The sequence below is a fragment of the Equus przewalskii genome, chromosome 27, assembly GCF_037783145.1.
Source record: "Equus przewalskii isolate Varuska chromosome 27, EquPr2, whole genome shotgun sequence".
Taxonomy (NCBI): domain Eukaryota; kingdom Metazoa; phylum Chordata; class Mammalia; order Perissodactyla; family Equidae; genus Equus; species Equus przewalskii.
The window spans coordinates 41041162-41066562 of record NC_091857.1 but is presented as its reverse complement, the minus strand read 5'-3'; the positions used below and the strand labels follow the sequence as shown (position 1 = coordinate 41066562).

Sequence of the window (25401 nt, the reverse complement as noted above, 5' to 3'; positions counted from 1 at the left end):
AGCTGAGCTGGGCTCACTGCCCCGTAAGCCTCCATGAGGCAGGGCCACTGCGATGATGGGCGGCCACGTCCCCCTGCACACTTGCTCCCAATCAAGGGCCCAAGCTCCCAGGCGTCTTCCCTTGGGGCCTGCTGGGTCCTGACCTGCCTCCAGAATTCCCAGGGTTCTTTTTGATGCCAGAATGCTGGCCCTCTGTGGTTAAATCTGCTTGGATCTGGCCAGCTCTTCCAACTGCCTGAGATGGAATCTGCTTCAGATTCTGCCGCCCAGGGAGTCTGGGCCCCTCACAGCCCCTCCCCATTGGCAGATGGTCTTCACGCCCCTGGGTCTTTCCCCAGGCCCAGAAGAGGGGTGTCGCTGACAGTGTCCAGCCAAGGCATTTCTCCTGACCATCACCGAGTGGGAGGCGGGCACTCCAACCAGACGCCCCAGCCATCTCCAAGCTCTCCTCCTGTCTGTGTAGGAAGCGCAGATATGGTGGGACTTTGACTGCTCAGAAGGAGGACCACGGAGAAGAGTAAAAACCTTTATTTGGAAACGTCGCTGACATGGACACAGTGAGAAAAACACGGGAAGGAGGAAAAATAAAACTAACAAATAAAGAGGGTCTTCAAGAGGATGCAGAACCGATCTCTCCCTTGAGAAAAAGGAGCTTTACTTTGTTTTTAGTGAAAGACATCGCTTTGTGCCAGCAGACGTCCGGGGCCCAGGCCTCTGCACACATGGAGTTGGCAGGGTAGCACCTTGTTCTGGGGTTGGCTAGGGCACAGGGTCGAGAAGTCACCATTTTCCTTCCGTCTCTGGCGACGTGGTCACCACGTCTACTGCCCCGAGTTCTCAGTTTCAAAAGTGAAACGCAGTCACCACCTCCCATGATTGACTAGTGGGGTTGACATTAAGTGTGAGTGAAATGCTGAGTGGAGAGTCCTGCAGGATCAGAGGGAAAAGTCAAGGTGGGAGGGCAGTGGGGGGAGGAGGGGGTGGTGCGCAGCTGATCCCCCAGAAGGAGAGCGAAATGAGGCCTCAGGACTGTGCCTGGGTTGGGACCGGGCCCACAGGGAATGGGGACAGGACAGGACGCTAACTGGCAGTGGGAGGGGTGCAGACACCCGCGGGGAGGGGTGGGCAAACACAGAGCGGCTTTTCAAGCTTCTCCTTTAAAAACTCTAGCTAGTGGGCTGGTCGGGAGGATCCCGTCACATTTTACTCCACAGCAGTGAGGAGAGCCGCCTGCTAGCCCATGGCCACCTTCCTGGACACCGACTGGTAGAAGACGCCGCCAAGCAGCTCCTGGTAGCTGGCCACGCGGAACTGGTGGCGCTGGCCATAGGCCACGTTGTACTCGGCCGTCTTGTCCGTGACCAGGACGCGAATGTGGGGCTCGTTCACGTGGGTGCCCACCACCACCACGAAGACCTCGATGTTCGCCCGCTGGGCCTCCTGCACGGCCTTCTTGATGGCCGCCGCCGTGGCCCCCTGCGAGTTGCCGTCTGAGAAGAGCAGCAGCCTCCTATCGACCTCCTCCGACGAGGCCTCGCGGTAGAAGCGGGTCACGTAGCTGAGGGCATCGGTGACGTCGGTGGCATCGTTGATGAAGTCCATGCTGTCGATGGTGCTGGCCAGCACCGTGTAGTTCTGCAGGAACTGCAGGGACGCGCGCTCCGGCTGCTGCTGCCCCGTGCCGCTGTACTGCATCACCGAGACCCGCACCTCGTGGGCTGGGTTCTTCCGGCGTGCTGTCAGGAAGCGCTCAGCCAGCCGCTTGGCAAAGCGCTTGGTGATGTCAAAGTTGTGGCTGCCCACGCTGGCCGACCCGTCCAGCAGGATGGTGATGTCGGCCGGGGAGGAGAAGGTGACTGCGGGGTGGGGGGCGGCTGTTAGCGCTGGACTCTCCTTATCTCCAGACCATCGCCCTGGAACCCCTCCTCCCTGGGCCCCCACAGCCCCAGGTACTCACTTGGGCAGGTGTAATCTGGACACTTCTTGTCTGTAAAAGAGAAGGACCCCACACAGTGTGAGCCCAGCAATTGCAGGGACCATCATTCTGCCTGGATCCCCCGTGAGAGGATACCAGGCGTCTCTGTGGAAGGCGCGGTGTGGCCGTGTGCACAGGTGACGTTCCTTAACGCCTGCCCGGCCCCCTACTCGGCCCACTCTGCCCACTAGGAAGGGGTGTCCCCTTAGTCAAGAGCGGCCTTTGAGGTCCCTCAGCAACTATTTCCTGGTCCTCACACCAACCCAGAGAGGGCTCGGGCAGAGCCTTGGCACCTTCTGAGAATGGGGAAACCGAGGCTCAGAGAGGAGGGCCTATAGGTCAGCATGCTGTCCCCGGCAATGCTGACCACTCTGTCCCCACTGCGTGGGGAGGGGCCTCAAGTCTGACCCCGGCAGCTCCCTCTGGCTGTTCACCAGCTGCCTGCACTGTAGACGCGGCTCTGATCCCTGGGCTGAGCCCAATGGACATGTTCTGAGGTGGCGCCTCTGAGCCGTCCTGGGCTCCTAGGCCCATCACTGCACACGTGTGTGGGTGTGCACGCTCAGACCATGGCGATCACGTGTAGACAGAGGCCGAGAGACACAGTGCAGCCCACCCTCTGGGGAGCACCTGCGTGGACGCCGGGCCACATGGGAGAGTGTGGGCAGCCTGTGCGGAGGCAGATGGGCTGCTGGCCCCACGTGGGCATCGGCGCCTGCGGCTGGAGTCACAGTGGAGGGCAGATGGTGTCCCAGCCTAGCTGAGCGGGCTCTGCACCCCGGTCCCTGTGCCCACCTATGCAGATCTGTGTGGTGATGTTCTTGAGGAAGGCGTCCTCCAGCAGTTCTGCGTAGTTCTCCTTGACTAGTGAGATGCCGGGCCGACCCTGGGGTGCGAGGCCTTGGCAGGAAATGACATTGAGCTGGTCGGAACCCGCGATGGAGCCAAACACGTCCTTGATGCCCACAGAGACCACCTGTGGGGGAGGGACAGTGTCAGCACGGCCCCCAGGGAGAGAGCCCCCCCACGTCCCAGGCACCAGGCGGCGGCTGGCGGTGTGCGGGTGGCCCCACCTGGATGTCAGGGCCGCAGAGCACGCTGAGGGGGGTGGTGTCCCTCTGGGTGTCTGAGCGGCCGTCCGTGATGACCAAGGCGATCCGGGTGTTCTGGGTGGGCGGCAGCAGCCGGCTCCGGGTGTACTGCAGAGCCTCTCCCGTGAAGGTGCCCCCCGCCATCCACTGCAGCTTCTTGATGGCTCTGCGGGGCCACAGCACCGTCAGCGCCAGGGCTGGGGTCAGGGTCAGGGTCAGGGTCAGGAGGGAGGCCAGGATCGGGATCAAGGATAGGGCCAGGGTCAGGAGCAGAGTCAGGCCTGTTGTGGGATCAGGGGCCAGGGTCGGGCTCAGCCAGGGTCAGGGTCAGGGCTGAGTGCACAGGGTCAGGCAGGGGCAGGGCTGGTGGGCTCTTGGCGATGTGGATGCAGGCCTGGGGGTGCACTCACTCCTTGAGCTCCTGGGTATTCCTGATGTTGGGGTCGCTCAGGCCCACGTGCTCCTGCATCTGGTTGTGGCTGTACTGCACCACGCCCGCATGCGACTGCCCGGCCTCAAACTGCGCGGGGACGCGAGGTCAGGGGCCTCGGGGTCCCAGCGGCCACCCCTGCCCACTCCCCGCCGGCCCCTCCCTCTGCCATCTGTCCCAGGCTGGACCAGCCCACAGGCCCCAGGGGTGGCTCTCACACGCTGGTGGGCTGGGGTTACATGTTCAGAGAAACAAAGGGCCCAGTCTCTGATGGCCCCGGCCCCTCTGCAGCCTCGTCAGGACGGACCCTTGTCTCCCTGGGAACGTGCATTCTCATGTGAGGGGGCCCAGGGGTGCTGCCTCACCTTGACCAGCTCATCCCTGCTCAGCCGGTCGATGACCTTGACGATGAAGTCCTTGGCAATCTCAAAGTTCTGCAGGCCGATGCTCTCCGAGCTGTCCAACACGAAGAGGATGTCGATGGGGCCGCACTTGCACTCTGGGGGGAGGAGTGGGGAAGGGTCAGCCCCAGGGCCTCCCAGGACCCCCACTCAGAGCAGAGCAGCCCCTTGGGGCGGTGGGCTTGGCTGGGACTCCAAGCTGTGGGGAGGATGGACTGGGCAGGTCCTGCCCCACCTGTCCCTGGTCATGGTAGTTACTGGAGAGCCGGTGGGGTCTGTTACGGGGGGACGAGGAGCCAGCACCCAAGGACCGTGACGGTGTGGGTGGGGGCGTGAGTGCCAGCTGCAGCTCCACAGCGTGCACTGAGAGGGGGCCACCCCACCGCCCGGGGTCATTCTTCTCAAAAGCTAAAAACACACGAAAAACGTTCTAACGAGTTAGAAATGACACTCACCACAGCAAGCTGGGGAAAGAGGAGAAAGAGGACATTACACACAGTCAGGAACCTGCGCTGTGTCAGAAACCCGAAGGACGCAGGCCCTCAGCCACCCCCCAGCCCCCGACGCCCTGACCAGGTGGGCCGCTCTGCCCAGCGGCTGGGCCACCTTGCTGGGCCCCCTGCCCCCCGGGACTCCCTCATGGTTGGGGCACGTGCCCGCTCCTCTGGCTCGCCACTCTCTCAGTCAGTTTAATAGATGACAGAGCTGGGGCCAGGGGACGTGATTCTGTCTGCCTCAGGCGGTCATGCACACGTGGGAGGTACTCACAGCACATTTTCATGATGATGTCCAGAATCTCGCACTCCTGGGGGGAAGAAACACTGGCAGGATGGCTGAACTGCCTCCCCCTCCAGCCAGCACTGCACCAGATCTGGGGGCGAGTCCCGCCCTGTGGCCACCCTCCCTGGGACCACAGCAGGGCTGGGTTTGGGCAGGGGCTCTCCCTTCCCAGGGCACCACCTGCTCTGCCTCTGGGGCAAGGACATCTGATGTGGTCAGGACATGTGGCCATCACGTATGCCCCATGGCCATAATGTGTCCCCCATGGCCATCAGGGATCCCCCATGGCCATCATGTGCCTCCCTGTGGCCATCATATACCCCCTTGTGTCCGTTACATGCCCCCCATGGCCATCACAAGTCCCCCATGGCCAGCATGTGTTCCCTTCTTGCCCTCATGGCTCTCTATCTCCCATGATATCTTTGGCCAAAATGGTCAACCCCCAAGGACATTCACAGACACCCCACTTACGTCCATCTCTGGTCGTCCTGGGGGTCCTGGGGGTCCCTGTCAGAGAAAAGATGAGAGAAAGGCTGTGAGGCCCCCTGTGGCCCCGCTGGCTTCCTGGGCTGTGGCTCTGAGAGGAGCCCTCGGGCTGACTCCCCATCCCATTAGGAGCCCTGAAGGCCAGGGCAGCCGGGCAGCTGAGGCTCCTGCACACGAAGGGCTGGAGGAGACCCTGCAGCTGCCGTCCCCTCTGACAGCTGCCCAGCACTTGGCCTTTCCAGGCGGCCAGTGGATGGGCTCTGGGGCCCTGTCTGCGGCTCACCCGCACTGCCACCGGGTACAGAGTCTCCTTTGGTCTAACGGTGCTGCCTCTGCGGGCACCCGTCCCAGGCTGTGGAGCACCCCCATCACCTCTCAGGTGACTGGCCCCTTCTTCTCTGCCCCCTGAACCCCCCGGCCTCTCAAAACTGCCCGTTCCCTCCCATCCCACCTGTCAAAGCCCCAACCTTCCTGAGACCTTCTGGAGACTCGTTCCCCAAATTCCTGCCCCACCCCGCTCCCAGCCCCTCCCAGTCCCCACTCTCCTGCAGCCTCAGAATCCCAGTGCCCCCACCCTGGCCGGCCAGTCGGACTCACCGGAGGGCCTTCGGGGCCCCGATACCCCTTCGCTCCTTTGACACCACGGGGTGAAATATCAGTGTTCTGAAAGGAAAGAGCATGGCGTCACCAGACACAACTGTGCGTGGCTGGACCACGTGCTGCACGTCTGTCCACCATCTCCTCATCTCCTCGTCTCCTCAGTGTCTGCCCACAGAGCCTCAGCAGCCCCGAGGGCACACGGCTGCCCCCTCCCCGGCCCTCACGGTCGCAGACCCTGGGGCCAAGGCTGAGTCAGGATTTCACAACATGCCACTAGGCTCTGCACTCACATCCTCTCCGGGGTCTCCAGCTTCTCCTTCGTCTCCCTTGAGGCCGGGATAGCCTTTAGTGCCCTGCGGGTGACATGGAACACTTGGTCAGGGGGGCACAGAGTCCTGCAGGCAGGCATGTGCGTGGTGGGCGCTGTGGGTGCTATGGCCCTGGGCTCCTGGGGGGGGGGCGGAGGCTGGAGCCCCCATCTCTGTGGTTTGGCAGAGCTTCTGGGGCCATGGGGGGCAGCCCTCGCCCAGGAGAGGCGTCCTGGCTGTTCCTTTTCTTCACAAATTCTCTATTTTAAATCAGCTTTACTAAGATAGAATTTACACATATTTTATTTCCTTTTTAAGAAGCAGAAGTTTTCAAAGGAAAAGATAATGACAAGGAGACACTGTCTGCCCCGCCCCCCACCCCACACACGTCTCCTGGGGAGAAACTGAGGCTGAGTGGGCCAGAGGACACCCGAGGTTTAGGGGAGACCGGGGTGTGGTCGTGGGGAGCGGCCCTGTCCGTCTGCCCAGAGGCTGAGTCAGTCACCAGGCACCCCAGGCCACGTGGGAGGGGCCTCGGCGACGAGCCTGGGATAAGGATGTGTGTGCGTGCATCTTTGCACATGTGTGCATGTGAGTGTCTTTGCTCATGGGTGTGTGTGTGCATCTTTGCACACATGTGCGTGTGCATGTACTCACGTTTATCCCAGGAGGGCCCCTGCTGCCTGGATAGCCCTGCAGGGAAGGCGGGACTGTGAGGCCAGGCTCTGAGGGGGTCCCAGGCATCAGTCCCTGGCCAGTCCTCGTCTGGGTCCAGCCCAGCCAACCCACGTGTGCCCGGGTGGCCGCAAGGGGTGCTGGGGTGGGAGCTGGGGGCACTCACCGGGAAGCCGGGGAAGCCCTCGGTGCCGTTTCCGGGGGGGCCGTCTTCTCCCTGGAGAGAGCAGACTGAGTCCCAACACTGGGAACCGTCAGGCCAGCGATGACGCCAGACGCGGCGGGCACAGGCAAGGGGCCCATCAGCCTGGAAGGCGGCTCCCTGACCGGGTTGCCGAGGGCCCCACACCCACCTCCCATGGACCTCAGAGCGGGTGGCCGGGAGAGGTGCCCCATGCTGCGCGCAGACGCTGACGCAGCCGTCACTGTCACCGTCCGGTTGCTGAGACCCTGACCCTCAGTCAGAGCCAGGCCTTTGGTGGCCCACGCGGGCCCTGTGCCCTCGGACGGTCACTCACCCTTGCGCCCATGAGCCCGGGGTCTCCGGGGGGTCCTGCAGGCCCTGGGGCTCCTCTGGGGCCCTGAGGAGGAGAGAAGCAGGTTTGAGGTTTGGGAAGAACATCGAGGCAACAGGCAACACCAGCTCCGAGGCACGATGCCTCTTTGAGGAAAATACAAGTGAATTAAGTAAAATAATGTGTTTGTACTCATCAGCACAGTAATGATTAAAAGAAGGATTTTCAAACAGGTAATCTTGGGGCCGGTGCACGTGGAGCCAACCAGGACCCCGTGGGGCCTTCGGGTCCACACCTCCCACCAACTCCAGGCAGGGAGGGGCTCCAGGACGGGAACAGAGATGGGACAGGGACCCACCGGGTTACTGACAGTTACCTGTGGGGCTTGGAACGCAAGCTGCCTGACTGCAGGAGCTCACAGAAACCAGCGGACACGACCACAGTGTGGCCGGGGCGCACGTGTCAATAACGTTTTGAAAAATCATTTGAAAAATCAAATGCTTGTAATGAAAAAATTTTAAAAACCTCCTGAAGCCAAATTTATGAGGCATAATATTGTTCACACTGTTTATCTCTGGGTGGCAGTATTTTAGATTTCAGTTCTCTTTTTTATTGTTTCCTGCATTTCACACATATTCTAAAATTCATATATACCATAAAATGAAATAAAACATTTATCCAGTAAATGGGCTGGGGGCTGTGCCCAGTCTGAAGGGGCCCCCAGGGAAGCACTGGCTGGAGGCGATAGGGTCTGTGTCAGGGCTGGCTGCTTCTGGGGCGGGGGCAGCGAGGGCTACTCACCTCCAGCCCCGGAGGGCCCTCATCTCCTCGGTATCCTTTAGGTCCGATGGGGCCAGCCTCACCCTGCAGAGAAGACACACCGTTGGGCCCTCTCTCTACCCCACACCTGCCCTCCTGGCCCCAGCCTGCCTCCAGGATGCGCCCCCACTGCCGCTGGCACTCCATCGACTCCTCTCTGTGCTGGCGGAGCTCCTATCTTTCTGGGTCCAGGGTCTTGGTCCCGTCTGCACTTCACGGACAGCCCAGCCAGGCCCAGGGAAGGCAGAGGAACTCGCATCCCTTGCAGAGCCGACCGGCCCGCCTGGCCCCTGCACACCCCTCCAGCCACAACCCTGGACTCAGAGGTCTGTCCGCTGGGCCCTGTTATTAGGCTGTCAATTCCCCGAGGCCTTTCTTGGCTGGCCCTTCTCACAAACGTGGACAACTCTCCGTTATCCGCCTGTTCCATCACCCAGCCGTCAGCCGGGAGGCTGCTGCTGTGTTGCTGCCCGCGCCAAGACCATGGAAGAGCCCAGCTGTGGCTGGTGGTCCTAGCACCTGTGTTCTCACAGCCTCGGGCAGCATCTGCATCACACACTTCACCCCAGGCTTGCATACTGGAAACACTGTGAACTCGGGTTCACAGTCTGGGGCCCTGAGATGCTACCCTGGGGACATGAAAAGGGGGGACAGGAAGGAAAATGGGAAAGTGAGGCCCTGGGTGCCCAAGGCCAGGCCAGTGAGAGGCCAGAGGCCATGTCCGGCGGCACTTCCCGGTCCTCCTAGTTCACCCCAAGACACAGGAACACCAGGACCTGCCGAAAGCTGGCTGGGCGGGGCACCCTGGGACCAGCCCAAGGCTCCCACTCCTGGAGGGCAGCACTGGCGGTCACACGGGGGGGAGGGGTGGTACCCTCTCCGGGGCAGAGAGGAGGCAGGGAGGCCTGGCGAGGGCCGATGTGCAACAGAAGGAGAACCGGAACAGTTTCCTCCATTTTCCCGATTGCTCAACTGCTTTTTCTTGGGATTTGGAAAAACAATTTCCCAGAAAGTTCCCCATGGACGCCATGATGTCGGAGCCGATGGCCTGTTGGGTCTGGAGTCGTGGAGGCTGTGACAGGCTCAGGAGACGCCCGAGCCCTGGGGGTGGACACAGTGCTGAGGCTGGGAAGTTGAACGTCCAGTGTGGACAAACTTGGGTCCAAAGCCAGCCCCCCTCAGCTCCGGCCCCTCAGGGGAACCAGCGCATCCCGGGTTGGGGAGCAGGCCCTGGTCACGGCCGGAGGGACAGGGACTCCTCCGCAGGGCAGCTTCCTGCGAGGCTCCCCAGCAACGCTGGTCCTGAGCCCTGGTGGGGGCATCCCTCTCCCTCATACTCTCTGGCTGTTTCCTTTTTTTTACAGTGACTATTAATTTCTCTCAAAATTGGGAACATAAACAAGCAGGCACTGTTGGAACGCTCAGGAGTAAACCCCGGTGACGGCTCCTGCCTTTAGCGGCTTATGCTGTTTGTGGCTCAAGCAACTTCGGGAAGGGGGAATGGCGGCCCAGGGCAAGAGCTGATCATGTGGCTGTGCGCCTGACCCAGCTTGTCCCACAGCACGGGAGCCGTCGCGCCACTCCTTGGTGCTGCCTGGAAATGTCACCAGCAGCAGGACCAGGAGGCCTGAAGTAAAACCTACTGTGAAGCCCACGTGATTACAAATGGGAATCGGGCAGAACTTGGAAGACTGTGGGCACAACCCAGCGATTCCAGGAAGAGACACACGTGGCTACCGGAGTTCAAATACGACGAAAGTGCATTTTAGTCACCGGGAAAGATACTTCTGCCATCAAATGTGTTGTGACGATAGGCTCACTATTCACAGAAAAAGTCAAGCTGGGTCAAGCCCACCTCACTACCAAACCTGCGACATTTACTCCAAAGGCATCAAAGATAAAAGCAAAAACTGCAGTAAAGGGGGGAATGCATTTGGAACCTTGTAAACGAGCAGGACATCCTAGCAACCAAAAGCCACAGACAAAGTCAACATGCAGGTGACAAGCGAAAAGGTGTCTGCACCCCAGACAGGGGCCTCATACCATCAACCCAAGAATCACAGCCTCCCAGGAACATGAGCCACTGCGGGAAGAGCCAGGAAGAGCACATGACAGCCTGGAAAGCGCGAGACCTCCCTCAGCCTTTCCCATAAACAGTTGAGCAAACCAAGAGAGGACGTGGTTTTCACCAGAGAAGCAAAAATGCACATTTGAAGTTTGATAATATCTCATGTTGGCAAAGGTGTGGGTACCGTCTATTTTACATTCTCAAGAGGAATGTAAGTTGGGCCTCTGTAGATACATAGGTAGGATTATTTAGCAAAATCAATGCACGCACACCCCATTTGGCCAAGAAATTCTCCTGCTAAGAATGTACATTCTGCATATAGCCTTGGAAGTATTTCAAGATGGATGGGTGGATGGATGGATGGATGGATGGATACATACACACATACATAAATGTCGGATGGATGGATGGATGATAAATGATAGAGATGGCTGGATGGATGGAGAGAGAGAGATGATAGACAAATGGTAGAGACAGACAGATGATAGATAAACAACAGAGATAGATGATGGATGGATGGGTAGATGGGTGACTGGCTGGGTGAATGGATAGATAATAGATGATGGATGTACGGATGATAGATGATAGATAGATGGATGACAGTTGGATTGGTGGATGGATGGATAGAGATAGATGGACAGACAGATGGAGAGACAGATAGACAAGCTGACAGAGGCAGACGGACGTTGATATTTATCAAAGCATTTTTCTGTTAAGCAAAATACTAGAGACAATCTACACGCACGCTGAGAGGGGACAGATGGCACATCAAGTAAGTTTGTACAGTGGAAACAGTGACACCGAAAAGTTTGGCGGGTCTGGAGCGCTGACCTGGACAACTGCCAACACATATCACTCATCACGGGCGGATGCTAATTGTGTAAACTGCAGGCGCATGAGGCCACTCTCACACACTCTGTGCTTTTTCTAGAAGGATTCTAGAAGAAACTAAGTTTTAGAAGAAACTGAGCAGTGATACCTGTGGTGGGGGAGGGGACAGGAGCATCCTGTTTTTCCATGAGCACCTCCTCCTGTTGCAGTTACTAATTTTAACCATTTCTCTCTCGTGAAACAAAACGAGGTGGGACAACTCACTTTACAGGAGTCTTTGAGCCCAGAGAACTTCTAAGCCTTATTTTGAGAGACGTCATCCTCCCTCACTGCCAAGGAGGAGGAGAGCCAGACAAAGTCAGGAGCCCACCAGAGGCCTCCTCCACTCCCACGTGGCCCCCTGGCCCCCGGAGATGCCTCGCTCCTCAGACAGCTGGCTGCTGGCCAGCTCAACTGGGATTACGTGCGAGGAAAGTTTTCCACTGAGCTGGCCCTGCTGTCTCCAGACGGTCCGTATTATCGAATAAATGGATCCCTGCCCGCCCCCTTCCACCCACCCTGGAATGGGCCTGAGGTGCATTTTTAATGCTCGATCAGGAGAATCGGCAAAACATCTCTGCCCTATTGTGGATGGTTCTTTTTTGTTATTTTTTAAAATTCCTTTTTTGCTAAAACTCCAATTTCAAATTTCTTTCCATAAGAAAAGCCACCAAAAAACTGGAAGCCATGAGCCAAGCCCCACCAGAGCCCAAAGCCTGGCCACCCTGGACCCAGCGCCATCTCACAGCCCAATACCGGGAGCTCTCCAACCCCTCTTGGTGCTGTCACCTCGTCCTGCCCCTGGGAAGTCCCCAGGCTCAGAGGCCGCTCCTCGCGGTCTGCCTGGACCTCCTCCCTGCGTGGTCCAGCAGCACACCTCACCCTCAGCACAAGGGACATGGGGACGCCCAGGAAGCTGTCCCACCCAGGAAACCCCCATCACAGGAGCAGCGGGTACACAGGCCAGAGTCTGGGGTGAGCTGAGAGGATCTGGCCACCCAAGACGGAGGGGGACTCCAGAGAGGGAGGTACAGGGAGGAGGAGGAGGCAGGATCATGGAGGGTCCCCTGGATGCTGCAGGCATCGTCTACCAGGCCCCCTCGTGTGGTCTCCTGCGAGGGGTGGTCCTCGCAGGAAGGAGGTGGAGATGAAGCCCCCAGTCCTGGTGATGTGGTGCCACCCTCTAGAGCTGGGGGCGCGAGGCTGGCCGGAGCCCTTGCTCCCCCATCTCGGCATAGCCAGGGTGACGACCCCCAGAGGCACAGGGTCCAGGCAGGGCCTTCCTTCTGAGCCCTCAGAGATGCACAGTCACCCCAGGTCCCCGAGGCCTGACGAGCCCCTGTCTGTGGAGGCTTCAGGGCACAGGCACCCTGGCGGGAGGCCTGGGACAACAGCCACCCAGTGATGAAGGGCAGGAAACTGCCTTCTGGATGAGTAGAGGACAAAGGCTCCATCTCAGGCCAAGAGCCCAGTGACTGAGATGCTGGGGCCCCAGGCAGGGCAGCACCCCAAATCGCAGGGTCTCCAAGGGTGCATAGGCCTTGGGCACAGCCGCACCCTGCAGCGACCCTGGGTTATGAGAGGACGGTGGTCCCTGCCAGCCCGACGTCCTCACCGCACAGGTGGTTCAGTTCATGCTTCGAGTTCACTTGTGCCTTGTGTCTCCCCCACTGGACCGCCAATCCCTGAGGGCAGGACCAGGCTCCAGACTGGGCTGTGCGGGAAGCTGTGCCCCCTGCCTTCCAACACTTCCCCCGGGGTCAGCCTGGGCTCCAATGGGGCCCCCAGAGCTCTGCCATGAGGCATCTGGCCCCCAAGGGCTCCAGGACACCACAGGATGTGGCCACTTTAACAAGCCCGGCAGCCCGGCCCAGACTGCCCCTTTGTCCAAGGGCTGCCTGGCGCTGATGGCTGTCCCAGCACCGACCGCTCTATGTGCGTTCACTCCGCCCATGGACCACTGTGGTGGGGACCCCAGACTCCAGGCTGGGGTCTGGAGAAGGAAGAAGAGCTGAGAACACAGTCCCACCTCTCCTTACCCCTGCAACTCACAGCCTCCTGTCTGCTCCCCCCGCCCCTGGAGTAGGGGACCCGCTCCCCTGACTCCTCCCCTTCCCCTCCCCCGGTTGGCTGGCAGGTCAGATTCTCTGCTTCCTGAGGCCCCCACTCTTCTCTCCCTCCCCAGCATGGCCTCTGGAAGGCGTCGCATCCAAAAATTCTGGAACTTTCCATGCACTGATGCTCTCAAGTCTACCTCCAGCCAGGATCTCATGCCTGGGATCCAAATGCTGAGTGAGCCTCTCCTGGGGCTGTGTCTCCAGTGTGGGGTGCCTGATGTCACGGGCTCAGTCCTCCGTGACGCTGCCGCGTGTGTACCCTGACCTCGATGGCTCACTGCTGGGCCTCCACCCTCTTCCGCCCTCCTCCAGAGCCAGCCCAGCCAGGGAGCCCCTACCCCAAGGGCAGAGTGCGGGGGGCAGCAGGGGCATCTGCCCATTCAGCTCTGTGCCCTGGCAGGTGGCCCCTGATGACAAACAGGTCCCTCTGTGATCCCTGGGTGTCTCAGGGCCCCAGGAGCTGGGCCTGCCCTCACCAGCTTGCACTTGGCTGCCCCTGGCTCCCACCCCCAGCACCCCCGCCATCTCCCAGGCTCACCCCCTGCAGGAAGTGCCCTGAGTCAGAGGTGGAGAGAGACCTCCCCCTAAATTCATGAGCAGCTGGGAGCGTTTCTGCTCCAAGATCCAAATAGGCAGACCTAGCTCACATGTGGACACCCACCCCCACCTCATCCCCTGAGAGCCTGGCCCCCTACCGGGTCTCCGGGGACGCCGACAGGGCCTTCTCGTCCCTGGTCACCTTGGGGTCCAGCTTCGCCCTGGGGAGGAACAAGCAGTGAGTGTGGGGCCAGGGGAGAGCGGCTGCCCCGGGCAGATGGCCTTTGGAGGAGGCCTGGGGGCCCAGAGCCGGGAGGGGCCTCTACATGCTGTGGCCTCGTCCTCCTGCCCCCACTTCTCCATTTTTACCACCATGTGGCCACGTGCTGGGCCATCCAGTGGCTCTTGCGGGTTCCGCAGGTGGCAGTGAGGAGGCAGCAGCCCCCCTGAGGCCTGGAGGCAGCTCCCCACTGTGCCTCTTGTCCAGTGAGGCTCAGGGACGTCCCGGGCCTGGGAGCTGGGGTCCTGCCAGCCAAGCCTCAGGGCCAGAGCTACAAGTGGCCTGCCATACCCTCTGTGTGCCTGGCCTTCAGTCTCATCTGACCTCAGGGTGGGGGGACTTGGAAGAGGGTTGAAGCCACGTTATCCCTGCTCGGACGTCCCTCCAACCCCTGCATGGGGGCCGTGGGCCCTGGGGACCCCCAGGGAACGAGGTGGGGTCAGAAAGCTGAGTCTCCCTCCCCGTGACCTTGGCCTCAGACTAAGCTTGCTCTCGCCACCAGGACACCCTGGTCAGGCATCTAGAGGAGGAGCATTTCTGCCCGAGGGGTCACAGCAAGAGGGACCGCACGGCCTCTGCGGAGTCCTGTTCTGGGGATGAGAGGTGGCATCGCCCGTGTCTGCAGGTAGAGGGCTGGCCGCATCTGACACTGGGAGACCTGGGTCCTTTCCACCACAGTCCCAGAGGGTGGGGTGGGGCCTGTCCCTCCACCCTGCTCTCCAGCCAGGCGCTCTGGGGGTCCAGCAAATCCTTCCCAGTGACCCCCGAGGATGGAGGAAGCCCACCCCACTCCCGGCTGGGGAGCCTTCAAGATGAAGGGGCCACAGCCACGGGGCCACCACAGCCTCTCGGCTGCAAGGTTCGTGTGGCTCCCACTTCCTAACATCCCCTCTTGACGGTTTAACAAAAGAAATTTCTTCCAAAGAAGAACGCAAGCTCTGTCTGCAGAAACACTTGTGGAGCTGGCGGGAGATCGAGACAGTTAGAAAAGCCAGATGTGAGATGGGAGGGCCTAGCTGAGTGAACTGTGTCACACGTGCAACTGCAGCAATGACAGGCGTGCAGCACCGTGAAAGGCGTGGACTGGGGACAGAACACGCCGCCGGGCGGGTTGTCGCAAGTACTGCAACCACGATCTCGCCGACCCCGCGTTTCCACGGGGACAACACCTTGCAGGCTAGGGGCACCCCAGTTGTCTCGGTGATGTTTCTAGGCTGTCAGTGACGAGGGCAGAGGGGGCGAGCCCACCTCCTGCCTTGGCCAGGCCCCTTGAGAGGACCCGGGTGAGAGCACGGCTCCAGGGTCTGGGATAGGGGCAGCTGGGTTCCCCACATGTGCCGGGGACTGTCTTTGGGAAGACAGGTGAGGGTGCGGGTCCCATGGAGTCTACTGTGTGCATCCTGCGGTTCTGCCGGCCTGACCCCTGCCCCTCAGCAGACGGGGTTCCAGCTTTAGGAACGTGACTCACCGGGTCTCCTCTAGGGCCCCGCACGCCTGGCGTCCCCCGTGGTCCCCTTTCCCCAGGGCCGCCCTGTGGGGAGAGAAGCAGAGGGAGGTAGGGGAGGGACTCAGACAGAAGCTTGGGATCTGTCAGGCGGAGATGCTCCGCGCCAGCCATACGGTCACGTCCCCACTAAACGGTGAGGCCCAGAGCCCAGAGCACCAGCCCCCGACTCACCCTGTCTCCGGGGGGACCGTCAGGCCCTGAGTTTCCCTGGGATCAAGGGGAACAAACACAAGTGTTAGTCTGGACGGGGCTCTGCCTCAGGCTCTGTAACAGGGCAGGAGGCTGACCGGGGTGCTCACCTCGTCGCCAGCTTCTCCCTTCTCTCCAGGGGGACCAGGCTCACCGGGCTCGCCCTGTGAGGAAGGAAGACAGAATCGTCCATCCGTGATCCAGTGCAGGGCCCAGGGCCGCAGCTGGCCTCTGTTCCTGGTGGTCTCTCCCAGGGCCCGGCCCCGCCCTGGCTGCACTGGGGGGCTGCATGCAAGCTCACCTCATCTCCAGGGGGCCCTGTGTCCCCCGGCCTCCCGGGCTCTCCATCGGCTCCCGGTTCACCCTGGAAAGATCAGAGGGTCAGCCTGCAGGAGGCCATGCCTGGCCCTGGGGGGCTGGTGATTCCGGGCTGAGCCTCCTCATCCAGACTTCAGGTCGCTCTCCCTGACCAAGCACATGAGCCTCGGAGGCCAAGGACCCTCCCCAACCAGCCACATCCCTACAGGAATCCTCGAGTCGCCTCCCTGCTGCGGACTCAGCCCAGACACCACGCACGGCAGAGGCAAGCCCAGTTCTGGAGGGCGAGATTCCGAAAATCTAGTCCCGGAAATCCAAGAGGACGTGCTGGGGGCAGAGTCTAGTTGCCTCTCCTCTTTCCTAGCACTTCCTGTAGCTGAAACCCCAGAAAAATACCGGCAACGGAAAACTCTGCTTTAAATTAAACCCAAAATATCATCTCTTCATGTTCACGTCTCTGCCGACTTCCCGCCATCGGCATCGCTGTTCACTCCTGAGTTTTGATGTCTACGCAAGCAGACGCATTCTGGGATGGGACTTGGGGCTGGGCTGTGTGGACACCGAGGGCTGGCCCCCTGGGCCTGGGCCGAGGGCAGGCGGGAAGTGTCAGGATGTGGCCTCGGGTCGTGGGGAGGACTCCCCTGGGCAGACGCACCTGCCGTGGGTGGCTGGCAGGCGGTACGTTCTACCCAAACCTTTGTTCCCGCTGTTCTTGCCCGGGCTCCCGCCTGCCCAGGGGGGTCATCTGCTGCAGGAAGGATTTCTGACTGATGCTCAGAGGACCATGAAGCCCGGCCCCCAGGGGCTCGGCTCAGGTCACTGACCTTTGCTCCTTTCAGTCCAAACGCACCAGCGTCGCCCTTGGGCCCGGGAGGTCCTTGAACGCCCTGGGGAGAGGACGGCAGAGGTCAGCCCAGCGGCTTAAACGAGCCGGCGGCGAGCTGTGCGTAAATATGTCAAAAGCCGCGGAGGCAGGTCTGTATGCAGCCCAGCCTGCGGGGGCTGCTTGGAGCGTGAGAAGAAGGGTGTGAGCCAGTGTTCACTCCCGAGAACTTTCAGTCTTAAAACGCGGGTGAGAGAGAGCCACTCACGTCCAGTCCGGGCGAGCCCTTGCAGCCTGGCAGGCCGGGGTACCCTGTCTCCCCCTGGAAGGAGGAAGGCAGAGTCAGTGGTCAAGGCTCTCGGCCGTGGCTCATCCACCCCTTCCTGGGACATCCCCACCCTGGGAGATGCACTGAGCAGGGCCCAGCGGCTTGGGATCCACTAGGACCTCGGACTTGGCAGCCACGTCTCCTGCCTTTTACACCATGTCCGAGTTGCCAGGAGGGACCGCACACGAGACCCCCTCCACACGTCTCGGGGTGGTCCCTGGCTCTGCCCACCACCCACTCCCCGAACCACGTGCCCCAGCCCCCTCACCCACGGAGGAGGGGTTACCTTCATGCCATCCACACCGTCGATGCCGCGCTTGCCCTTCTCACCCTGCAAGGTGCAGAGACCCGAGAGGGTCAGATGAGGGTCAGACCCCTCCCCCGGGGCAGCACACAGCCCCCTGCCACACTTACCTTGTAGCCCTTGGGTCCCCTGGAGCCCTGCGGAGACAGGAAGGGAGGGTGAGGGGGGCAGTCCCCCTGTTGTGGGGCAGGTTCCCCGGAAATCCCAGGGGGGTGGAGGAGGATGGAGGGCAGCGAGGGGGGGGCCCCCGCCAGCTCCGCTTGGCCCGGCCAGGCGGGGCACAGGCAGTGGCATCCTTGCGTAGGTGAGGCGGGCGGCTCCAGGCCCTGAGGAACTCATCCCGAAGTGGCTCCTCACTCACCTTGTCCCCTCGGCTCCCTTTTTCTCCCTACACAGCAAACAGAAGAGGAAACAGGGCTGTTACAGCAGCGTCTGGGGGGACGACCCCGGGGACAGCTGTGAGGGGTCTCGGCTCAGCCAGGAAAGCTGCCCGGAAAGAGGAGGAGGGAAGGCCTACCTTCATCCCCTGGTAGCCAACGGGTCCGAGGTCCCCGGGCCTTCCCTGGAACAGAGGAGGGAGCACGTCAGACCCCCGGGGCAGAGGCAGCCCCCACCCAGCCCGCTTCGCCCCCACTACACTCAGGCCTGGTCAGCCAGAGGGATGGAGCTGGCTGACCGCTGGCCAGGCTGGACCCCGGCCCCTTCTCTGAAGGCCCCCCACTCCTGGGGACCCCTCAGAGGAGCTCCAGGGAGGGGGGAGGTCAGGAGCCCCCAGGAGGAGAGGGGTTTGTGGGGAGACTGGCTGGAGCAGAGGCCCTGGGACTTTCCTGGCAGACCCCCCCCCGCTCCACCCCCCAGTCCCAGCCCCTCCAAGGGCAGGCTGGACACGTGGGGGCCCGAGGGCTGGTGGGCCCCGCCAGGTGAGATGCACAGGAAGGAATGGCTGTGCTGTGCGCCCCGGGCCCTCGTCGCCCACAGGACCACGTCCTCTGAGGGTCAGGCCACGTGACCACGGTGCTCAGAAACCAGGCATCCTTCTGGAAACTTCCTCAGCTGGTTCCCCAGCCTCAGGTTTAGCACCCCCGCCCTGCAGTCAGCCGCCCGGCACTCACGGGGTCTCCGGCTTCTCCTTTCTCTCCAGGCAGACCCGGCTTCCCTCGTTCTCCCTGGAACACAGAGCAGATCAAGGTCAGGGGACGCTTGATGTTTGTTTCTAAAAGGCTGGTGAAAGGGACCCCTACTTCCTCACAAAAAAAGGTTTAAAAAGACATTCCGTTGGTCTATACCCTTCGCATGATTTGCAGGCAGCTTCCCTGTCACCCGTGGCCCATCGTGGGGTCTGCGAGGTCAGGTCCACGTGTCCCCTCCCTCGCAGCGCCCCGGCCATGGGGCTGCCCTGCACCGGCCCCACTGACCCCTGAACCTTCCCTCTCTGTCTGGCCTGTGCCTGTTCCTGCCACTGCTCTGGGCTCCCAGGTGGGGGTGTGGGTGGCGTGGGCAGGCAGGGGGGTTGACACAGCAGCCCCTACACTGCTCAGCTCCCGTGGTCGGCGGCCGCAGGGCTCCAGGGCTACTAGACCCAACAGTTTTTAGGAGAAACCAGAAATCTGGACTTTCATGAGCAATCTCCCAAATTGTAAATATTGGCAACTAATTTTGATTTTGGAAATCTCCCTGTGTGAGCCACGCCTGGACCTGGGCCCTAAGCTCGCACCCCGACCCACAGTAAGCCCATCTCCAGGGACAGAGCTGCAGGGGCTCGTGTCCTCCACCTCCGGGAGGAGGCCGGCATGGTCAGACCCCAACACCCCACACCTGCCTTTAGCCGCCAAGTCAACCCCGGGGTCCCTGGACTCTCCCCCTGGCTGGGGGCACCTGCTCAGCGAGGGGCGGGTGCAGCAGGTGCTCAGGACGGCCCCATCATGTCCCTAACACTCGGGGTGCCAGGCTGCAGGGACGTTCCTCCCACACCTCACCGCCTCGCGGAGGTGAGCAAGGGCGGGGTGCGGCCACTCACCTCATACCCGGGGTCGCCCCGCAGGCCTGGGGGTCCTCTGGCGGGCTGCAAGACACGAGGGCACAGTGAGCCCGAGACAGTGTCTGGGGCAGCCCCGGGGGCGGGCAGGGGCCACACTCACCTGACACTCGAAGGAGCAGCACTGCCAGAGAAGGGACAGAGGGACACGTCAGAAGTGAAGGCGCCGCGGCTGCCCTGCCGCCCGCCCCACGCTCAGACGCCTGGCCCGGACACAGGGCGGCGGGAGGACCCCGCGGTGGGAGGGCCTGGAGGCGATGCCGTGGGGTTGGGTGGGGGGCTCTTACCACTTGCTCCACATTGTTTTTCTGAAAAGTGAAATGGAAAAGTCAAATTAATTTTTATTCTCAGCCACAGGATTCCCAGCATCTGGCCACGGGAGGCCACTCACGATCATGTCGGTGATGGTGTCGATGGTCTGGCTGATGATCTCCTCTGCGTCGCGGCTCTGCCCCCAGTCGGCCGCCGTGAAGTTGCGCCGGTACGTGTGGTCCGTGGCAATGATGCTCAGACGTGGCTCCTGGAGTGGATGGGCCGGAACGGGGGATGATGTCCACGCTGGTGGGGAGCCCCGGGCCCCCATCTCTGCTGCTCCCCAGGCCCCCTCCTGCAGTTCGCTGCCTGTGTCCCTGTGCCCCCTCCCAGGCCACAGCCCCCACGGGGACCCTACCAGGTGGTCAGGCGTGATGGCCACGGAGAAGACTTTGATGCCCAGGTGCTTGGCCTCGTTGACGGCGTCCTCCAGGCCCCCGCATGGCTCCTTGTAGCCCTCGAGGGGGTGCCCGTCGGTCACCACGATCAGGTACTTGTTCTCCTTCAGGTGGGAGCCACTGCAGGGCGTGGGTAGCCGTGAGACCGGCCCCGGCCTGGCTCCCTCCAGCTGCCCCTGACCCTGACCGCTCGGGGCCCCTTGGGAACTACAGAGCCGAGACCCCAGAGCCTGGAGGGGCTGGAAACCCCGGAGAGGCCTAGATCCAGGGCAGGTCTCCAAGCGCATCTCCTGTTACTCTGGACAGTCTGTTTCTCTCTGTTGATCCAGGGGATAAAATGGGATTATCCAAAAGGATATTAAAGCAGAGAGTTTTGTGGGATCCCATTTCTCTAAAACACTATTTTGGAAAATGCACATATACCAGGGGAGAGACAGGTCCTCGCCCAGCCTGGGGCATCCTGACCGTGAGACCCTGGCCACAGGCAGGTGGAGGGGTCAGCCAGGCAGCTGCCCACTGCCGCGGGCGGGGCCCCAGGAGTGTGGCCCGGAACTAATTCTCTTTCTGGATTAGTCAGGTAACTGTTGCTCACTGAGCGAAGATTCAACTCAATGTGCGGAGCCAGCACCGATGCTCTCCCAGGAAACCCCTCCCTCTTTCTCTCTCTCTCTTTCTGTCTCTCTCTCTTTCAGTCTCTGTCTCTGACTGCAGACATCATCTCTGCTTGGCCGAAGGGGAGGCAGTGACGGGGCGTTTCAGGGCCCCCTCACTCCCTCTGTCCTCACTGGTTGAGGAGACAGGGCACAGCTTGAGGGAGGGACAGAGAGTGACCCTTGGCAGCATGGGGCAGGCAGGGTGTGGTTGCCAGCATGACTCCCTCAGCCACTAGGACTGGTCCTTGGGGATCTCAGGCACCAGAGCTCGGTTTGCCAGTGGTGAGCCCCTGTGTTTGGCAAGTTTGGCTGACCAGAAGATGGGTCGGAAAGTGGTGTGCCCTCCCCAAAGCTGCCCAGGGACCGAGGCAAACCCCAGGGCACGATCGAGCCGCGTGTGGCTGGCCCGGGGTGCTCACCCCACGAGCAGCTCCTCCAGCCCCTTCTTGATGGCGCAGTCTGTGTAGGTGCCCTTGCCGAAGTACTTGACCGCATCCACGCTGGCCTTGAGCTCGTCGCGGCCACTGGGCATGCGCGTGAGCCCACGGATGATCTCCACCTCATCACTGTAGTGCAGCGCGCCAGCATTCCACACCAGGTTTCGGTCACACCGGTAGTACCTGCGAGCCGTGCTGGGGGTGAGCCGTGGTCCCCCAGGCCCACAGACCCTTTCACGGTCAGTCCCCCAGGGTGGCCCCCTCCTGCTCCCTGAGCACTGTCCACCCAAGGGCACAGTGCCGCCATTTCACAGTGGATGGGCTGCCCAGCCCCGTGATGCCCGAGAGGGACAAGCCAGAGAGCCGTGGGCTGGCCGTCTTGGGTGGCCCTAGGACGCTGGGTCCCTGCCCTGGGCTGCATGTGGGTGGGGTGGGCAGCAAGGCCAGGCTTCAGCCAGTGAGTGACCAGCACGTCCCCTGATCTCCAGGGGCCTGGGATGAGAACTGTGTGTGCTGGGACCCTGTTCCAGGTGGGCAGACCCCGCGTGGACAGCAGTGGGGCTGGGTGAAGGTGGGCAGGAGGGAGGCGCTTCTCAGTGGGACACTGGTGGAGGATCCCATGGACTGAGCAGCCGCCTCCCTCTGCCCTGTGCACTGGGGCCTGGGGCTCTCGGGTTTGCTCTGCCAGGGTATGGGGGTGGCCGTGCCTGGCAGCCCGTCCAGCACCAGTCGTAGGACAAGCCCACCCACTTCACAGGTGGGGAAACTGAGGTACAGGGAGCTGAGAAATGAGGCCAAAGTCACCTGGAGGGGGACACTGGCCACATAGCTGCCCCAGAGCCCCCTCCTGTAGTGTGAGACACACCTGGGCCCTCCCTGCACAGCGTCATGGACTTGTGCATTTTGGGTGAGTTTGGGGTTTCAGATCCTATAGTTCCTGCATTGGGAAGTCCCCACCCTCTGTTCCTGAGGTCCCTTCTAGTGGGCAGGAGGCTCAGGACCAGGGTGAGCCAGTCAGGGGGTCAGCGGGTCAGCAGAGACAGGGTAGGACTAGGGGTGGGGCCCTGCCCGGGTGAGGCGCTGGGGGAGGAGTCTGGTTCTGACCGGTGCCCCTCCTCCCACAGCCCTGCCCCTCCCCCCACCCTCCTCACCCTCCAGGCCAGTCCTGTGCTTGGCCACACCCGCTGTCCGGGGCTCCCTCTGCCTCCTCCTAATGCTTCAGACTCTCAGTTGAATGAATGAGTGAGTGAGTGAGTGAGTGAATGAACGAAGTGTGAGGTGCCCTAACCCAGGAGTAAGGCCAGCAGTCCCTCCAGGCCCCTGTGTTGGGGATGTGGGGACATTGGGACATTGGGGACGCTGGGACATTGGGATGTCGGGTCCAGGATGTAAGTAAGCCCTCATCATCCATGTGGGCAGTGGTCAGTGTCCGTGGTTGGTGATGGGTGCCCCCTCCGGGCACCAGAGGCTGCACATGGCCTTGGGCCAACCCCCGAAATTCACTCAGTTTGGGTCGGAGGCGTGTTCCCTCGGTTGCATTTGGGGAACCAGGAGCCCCGCATCTCAGACTGTTCCCTGGGCACTCCCTGCTGACCGTCACCCCCAGTCTGCTCCGCCTCAGATTCAGCCCTTCTCTGGCCCATCTGAACCCCCGTGGACTTGGGAGGGGACTCGGCGGCCAGGCCAACACCTGCCCTCTCAGATGGGGAAGTTGAGGGCCATGGCAGGGGCGACACCGGGCCGGCTCGACCCCTGGGCCCACGGTGTCCCTGCGAGAGGCTCAGAGCCACGCAGGAGACAAGGTCAAGGGCGCCCAGTCCTACCTGTCCCTCAGGTTGTCAATGAAGCGCTTGGTGAAGGCCTTGACCTTGTCCACCAGGGCCCCGTAGGGCTTCAGCCTCAAGGCCACGCTCTCGGAGGTGTCCAGCACGAAGAACAGGTCCACGGGGCAGTCTGGGCCAAGGACGGGAGAGGGGAGGGCCTGTGCTGGCGCCCTGCACCCTTGGGGCACACCGAGGCCCCCTCTGCCCACTGGCACCCGTGAGTCTCCCACCGGCCCCCAGGCACCTCCCTGGGCAGGTCAGCCATGGCCCAGCCACCCCCACTGCACCGACCGTCCCCCGTCAAGAAAAGCAGCAGTGCCAATGTGCTGGCCCCAGCGACAGGCGGGTGATTGCGAGAGATCTGGATGCAGCCTGGAGTCGCTGGCTCAGCTGGACCCACCAACCCGCCCGGAAGCACAGGGCCCCGCCCTGGTCTGGACACAAGACTCTGCTCCCTGCGCTTCAGGCTGAATTCAGAACTACAGGGGCAGCGCCTTTGAGAAAAGGTGCCTGAGGCCGGGGGACCATGGTCTCCACTGACCGCCGGGCAGGGGATCAGGGGTGGGATTAGGGAGTAACTGAGGCAGAGAAGGAGCAGCGTCCACCCTCAGGACAGCCCCTTGGAGCCGAAAGCTGAGTCCCTTCTGTGCTCCACCTCGCCAGGGTCCCTCCCGCCTCGCCCAGCCTAACGGCCCCTCGAGAAGGAGAAGCAAGAGTTGATGGGAGCCTAGGGGGGCCCTGGGAGCTGGGAGCCCAGGCGGGGAATTTCGAGCAACCCCAAGGCCCCCATCACACGTCGAGGGAAAGGGCCAAGGTCCCACTCGGGCGTCCCGGCTGGACACGTCTGGCCCGGGCCCGTCTCCTGGGCAGTAAACGGCGCGGAGTCCCAGATGCGGCGGGTCCACTCACCTTGGAAGGCGACGGTCCTCACGGCGGCCGTGTCATCCTGTGCAGCGGCCCAGCAGGCCTGCAGCAGCAGCAGGAGCAGAGCGCTGGCCAGCCTCATGTCCCCCGGCCTGCGTGCCTGTGCTCTCCCGCCAGCCAGCCGAGTTAAGCGGGAGGGAGGAGGGCGGAGCGGGGGGAGGAGCCAGGCGGGGCGGGCGAGGGCGAGGGCGGGGGTCCCTCCTGAGGCTGAGTCACTCTCTCTGGAGCAGCTCTGGGCCTGGGGACTCGGCCTACAGGTCTGGGGACGTTTGTCACCGACAGAGTATCGTGGCTCTCAGGTGAAACAGAACAAAGCTGCAGGCGAGTTCAGGACGTCGGAGCAAGAACGTGCGGCCCCAAACCAACGTCCCAGGAACCTTTGGTGGGTCCCAATCCGGACATCTTCGTGTGGATGGATTGGCCGTGTCTCCCTGTGGCCACACTGACTGCTCTGTGCAAACGTTTCAGATACGTCGCTTGCTCGGATTTCCGAGTTATTTTTCATGTAAATATTTCGGCACAGCTCAGTCACATACGCATCTGGAAAAGTTATTTCATTTTTCCTGCGGGAAAACAAAGTCAGCACAACTCCTACCCTTGTCTATTTGTGACGTACGTTTTATAGACATGGACAGTGGGACAGGGGAGCGTGGCCCCGACCCAAGATAGGTGTGGGGACCCCACAGGGCCCTGTGGGGTGGGTTCCAGATGTGGCTGACTGGCCTCTGCCCCAGAGAAAGTTCCAGAAGACCTTTCCCAGAGGTGGAGCTGTTGACATTTGTCTAACATCAGCCTAGATGTTTATAGTTTAAAACAGAAAAGTTGTCTGACCATAATGGAGAAACTTTTGAGAAAACCTTCAGAAATCGTACTTCTCAGCAACTGTTCCAGGGTTTCCTCCAGTATTTTCCCCAGGTCGGCTTCACGGAAATTTTGTAAACTGTCTGTGGAGTTTTACCTGCCCCTGATTTCAACTGGAAGGTGCCGTGGGCACGGCTCTCCGAGCTCCGGGGTTCAGTGCTATGGGGTCAGCTCATGGGCTTGCAGTCCAGACACGGGGGGTTCAAGGCTCATGGAGGCTGTCGCCTGCCTACTGGCCTCTGGGAGCAGGAGCTGGTTTGTCTGCAAAGAGCGGCAGGTATAATGTTCTCACAGGTTTGGGACAGGAAACAGGGAAAACCCTGAGCACCAGTAACGGCGAGGTTCCTGAAGCAGGGGCTGAGGGGCCGTGCACGGATTCCTGACCCTCGGAAGCCTGAGACCTCGGCATGGGCTGCGCCAGGCCGTGGAGTAGAGTGACTTGCTATGCAGCGGGCAGTACCTGACACATCATCTGTAAAATGGACAGAACCGTAGAGGTTGTTTTTATGTCTTGGTTTGCAGGACACTGTGCACTCT

The 25401-nt window shown here is 61.5% G+C and overlaps 1 protein-coding gene across 1 annotated transcript; it reads right to left on the bottom strand.

Annotated features, from left to right (window-relative positions):
• Positions 1-513: 513 nt before the first annotated feature.
• Positions 514-24150, bottom strand: COL6A1 (collagen type VI alpha 1 chain). The gene is made up of 35 exons (XM_008531395.2): positions 23989-24150; positions 23080-23209; positions 21239-21439; positions 20127-20286; positions 19848-19976; positions 19744-19764; positions 19560-19580; positions 19439-19483; positions 18534-18587; positions 17939-17983; positions 17783-17809; positions 17532-17558; positions 17404-17448; positions 17058-17111; positions 16791-16853; positions 15950-16012; positions 15759-15812; positions 15631-15666; positions 15421-15483; positions 13831-13893; positions 8063-8125; positions 7265-7327; positions 6913-6963; positions 6729-6764; positions 6054-6116; positions 5761-5826; positions 5149-5184; positions 4666-4702; positions 4353-4361; positions 3862-3995; positions 3477-3586; positions 3049-3232; positions 2771-2951; positions 1958-1987; positions 514-1856 (listed from the first exon to the last, which is right to left on the bottom strand). The coding sequence occupies exons 1-35, from the start codon at positions 24083-24085 to the stop codon at positions 1234-1236; spliced, it is 3084 nt and encodes a 1027-aa protein (XP_008529617.1). The 5' UTR covers positions 24086-24150; the 3' UTR covers positions 514-1233.
• Between the last annotated feature and the right edge of the window lie 1251 nt (positions 24151-25401).

Bases quoted from the DNA above. Each gene is read 5' to 3' on its own strand.
- COL6A1 (XM_008531395.2), bottom strand. From the start codon at position 24,085: ATGAGGCTGGCCAGCGCTCTGCTCCTGCTGCTGCTGCAGGCCTGCTGG. The intron at 17,810-17,938 runs GTAGGCCTTCCC...TTTGCTGTGTAG, and splicing joins TTGGCTACCAGGGGATGAAG to GGAGAAAAAGGGAGCCGAGG. The intron at 5,827-6,053 runs GTGAGTGCAGAG...CTTTCCTTTCAG, and splicing joins CTGGAGACCCCGGAGAGGAT to AACACTGATATTTCACCCCG.